This window comes from Dioscorea cayenensis, chromosome 2 (genome assembly GCF_009730915.1).
Source record: "Dioscorea cayenensis subsp. rotundata cultivar TDr96_F1 chromosome 2, TDr96_F1_v2_PseudoChromosome.rev07_lg8_w22 25.fasta, whole genome shotgun sequence".
Taxonomy (NCBI): Eukaryota; Viridiplantae; Streptophyta; class Magnoliopsida; order Dioscoreales; family Dioscoreaceae; genus Dioscorea; species Dioscorea cayenensis.
In genome coordinates, this window is record NC_052472.1 from 15878563 (window position 1) to 15881784 (window position 3222).

The following is a 3222-nucleotide window of genomic DNA, read 5'->3' on the forward strand; positions in this document are numbered from 1 at the left end:
ACCAATGATCATAAATTAGCTCTAATTTCTATGTTTCCTCTGTGCTAGCTTGCACAAAGGTGTTAGATCATGTGCAATATCATCCACAAGACACCATAAGCAATTTAAAAATTTGTAGTTATGAATATAATAGTTTGTTTCCTTAGATATACCAAATCTGTAGTTATTTATCAATTTTCAATCTTATCTTTGATTTCTTAGCTAATAGTTTTAATTAGGCTATCTCATGTTATTCACTTAGGACCTAGAATTGGATTCTAGGAACGTATTAGCATAATAATATTTTCAACTATGCAGACAAACGAATTCAGTTAGTTTCTTAAATTTTATCATTGGTTCCACATGTTAAATTTCAATAGGTGAAAGTTTCCCTTTGCAAAAACTTATCAAAATTTTATATTGGCCACTTCAACATTATTTCCAGGACTTCTTAGCTTTTCTCCTTTAAATATAACTGCAATTTTTGCTAAATGTATACTACACTTATGCAATGTTGGGCCAGTTTAATAGTAAACTATAACTAGTAGTGATAGTTCATACTACCTCCATGTAGGTAGTTTCTGTTAGAAATTGCTTGCAATGGAGACATACTTCCCCTATTTTCTATTCTTGCACATATGCCATCTTACTAGTTCTTTTGTGGTTGTGTATTTTCTATTTGTACAGGACGGGAATTTAGACCATTGAAGGCTGAGGTGGATCATTACTTGTTGCTGCAATTATTGGTCTAGTTTAAACAATCCTTTAGGTGATGGCAGTGCTTTTGTTATTGTAATTCTTGCTATTTTATATTACTAATCTTTATGTTCTTTTCTACGTGCTTCTATGCCTTTGATTTCATGGAGTTTATGTCTATTATTGCTATGGCATAATTTTCTACCCTGAATCCCTGGTGACAGATTATAACAAAGTATAAGAGATTTAATATACAAAACAAATCTCTTATTACTCATTAGCAAATATAACAAAGTGTGATATACAAAACAAATTGATGTGGCAAAGCTTCGTAACTAATAGAAAAGCAAAAGTATGTGGAATAGCATACTTTTCTGAAGCTAGTTCTGCAGTTTTCAAAACACAGCATTCTGTTCCTTTATTTCATATCTGCAGATTGTAGTTCTACAGTTTTCAGTTCTACAGATTTCTGTTTCTTTAATTCACATGGGATTTGATAATAATGACGTCTGATGTTTGAGTTGAAGTTTCTCCTTTGCTATCATGTTGTATCCTCATTATCCAATTCATATCTGTTTTAACTTGTATGTGTTTAAGGCCACTTCAGAAACCTTGTATGCAGCTAATTGAGTTGGCCATTCATTCTCTTCCAACTTGTTTTCCTTCATATCATTCAGAAATTTCTGCAGCATTTGATCAATTTTCTCTTCTGTTTGATCATCCACTTCACTCAACTCCTTTTGGATGTTCTTAGTATGAATGAACTGAAACAAAAGGTTAATTAATTAATATATTAATTTAAGAAGGATTAATTAAGAGATTAGATATTAATAACTTACATTTAACTGTCCATAAAGAGCAGAGATATTGACAATGTTTGGTGAAAGAGATAACTGAAGAAGAGGAATGAGTGTCTCTGTGACACTCTTTGTTCCATAATAGTTTATGTTCAAGCATTCTTTTGCCATTTCATGTTTGCTTTGTTGAATTAAAATACTTCATTTTGTTCAAAGTAGCAATCAAATAGCAATCAAATATAGTAATTTTTATGTCAAAATAGCAATCAAATATATAGATCAGTTACTTGTTTGAGTAAATCCGTGGCATCTGGTTCAAGCTCAATTTCTAAAATTGCAGCATTATTAACCTGAAGAACAACATGCATGAAAAAAGATCAATTTTGATTTCATAATTAATCCAATTCATTAATCATCATAGTTTGAATACCAAGATATCAAGCCTTCCAAACTTTGTCTTGATGAATTGAGCTAAATAAAGAACACTAGCAGGATCAGAAACATCAAGCTGATGAAACAAAACATCAGAAACTTCAAAAAGAAAAATTACCTTAATCCTGCTGATTAGAGATGATAAGTGGGTATAGATGATAAATATAGTGCATAATCCTGCTGATTAGACCAGTTTCTGCTGCTTTGATTCAAAACAACAAGTTTGAAGGAACCCATGCATGTTTCAGCTCATTCTCTTCACAGTCTTGTTACTGACAGCAATTCAAATGCTGATGAAAGTACAATTCCTTTTCATGTCTTTGTCTGATGAATTCTATACATTTCATTAATATTACACCACTAGTTCTTCTTACTAGAGATTCTAACAATGATTTTGTGCAAGCTGCATCAGAAGTTAATCTTTGAATTCTCCATCATAATCTCATGTATCAGCCAGCTCAAATTTTGTAATTGTTCGGTTTTACGCTGTTTTTCTGAATTTTGATTATCTAATGATAGTAGAAAAAAGTACGCATATAATCTCAGTTTTTCATGTAGCATGTTTGGCCATTTGAAAAGTCACTAGTTGTGTGATTTGGTGAAAGTCAAGTTCAACAACTCATATTGATTTTTAGACAGTAAAACATTGAACAATTCAATCCGCAATTCAGAAATTAATTTAACTAGCTATACAAATTTCAATCCCAGTTTAAGCTACTATTAATATATATATAAATGCATGCAATTATTGATCATCATCTAGTAGAGAAAGAACAAGTTCACAAGGAGTGTTTTCATCACCAATTTTTGCAACAAAGCTCAGGTTCCTATAATCTCATAAGAATAGCTGAATAAATGCATAGAGTGTCTGACCATGGCAAAGGTGGATGACCCATCCTACAAAAGGATTGAAGTAGAGATTGCAATTAATTCCACTAATTCTAGATAATAACTCCACCAAACAATAGAGAGGAGAAAATGACAATCCTTTGCTAGAATAAGAAAATAATAACAATAGTAATAATAATAATGTTCTTCAAACAGTATTGACATTAATGAAGGTTTTACACAATAAATAAGGAGTTCTCATTTTTGTATGACATATGCACTCGTCACTAAATCCTCATTCTTGAGTAAGAGAACTCAAGCCAACTAACTAGCAGATACTTTAACAAACTTGTATTTATCCATGCAACTATTGCATCCTACTTAATTATCAAAAATAAATTGATATCAGTTACATATCATACGTTCCTTTAATCTGTTCTTCCAAAATACATGTACTTGTTGTGAATTTTGTAACATGTTTTTGTTTATA

General features: G+C 31.1%; 1 protein-coding gene across 1 annotated transcript; it reads right to left on the bottom strand.

Moving 5' to 3' along the window:
• Positions 1 to 1241: 1241 nt before the first annotated feature.
• Positions 1242 to 2145, bottom strand: LOC120273140 ((+)-neomenthol dehydrogenase-like). The gene is made up of 5 exons (XM_039279788.1): positions 2124 to 2145; positions 1903 to 2003; positions 1747 to 1822; positions 1515 to 1648; positions 1242 to 1439 (listed from the first exon to the last, which is right to left on the bottom strand). The coding sequence occupies exons 1-5, from the start codon at positions 2143 to 2145 to the stop codon at positions 1242 to 1244; spliced, it is 531 nt and encodes a 176-aa protein (XP_039135722.1).
• Between the last annotated feature and the right edge of the window lie 1077 nt (positions 2146 to 3222).

Excerpts from the sequence above, each read along its gene's own strand:
- LOC120273140 (XM_039279788.1), bottom strand. The coding sequence starts at position 2,145 with ATGCATGGGTTCCTTCAAACTT. Across the intron at positions 1,823-1,902 it reads TTGGAAGGCTTGATATCTTG|GTTAATAATGCTGCAATTTT; the intron begins GTATTCAAACTA and ends GTTGTTCTTCAG. Across the intron at positions 1,649-1,746 it reads CAAACAAGTAACTGATCTAT|ATGAAATGGCAAAAGAATGC; the intron begins ATATTTGATTGC and ends AACAAAGCAAAC.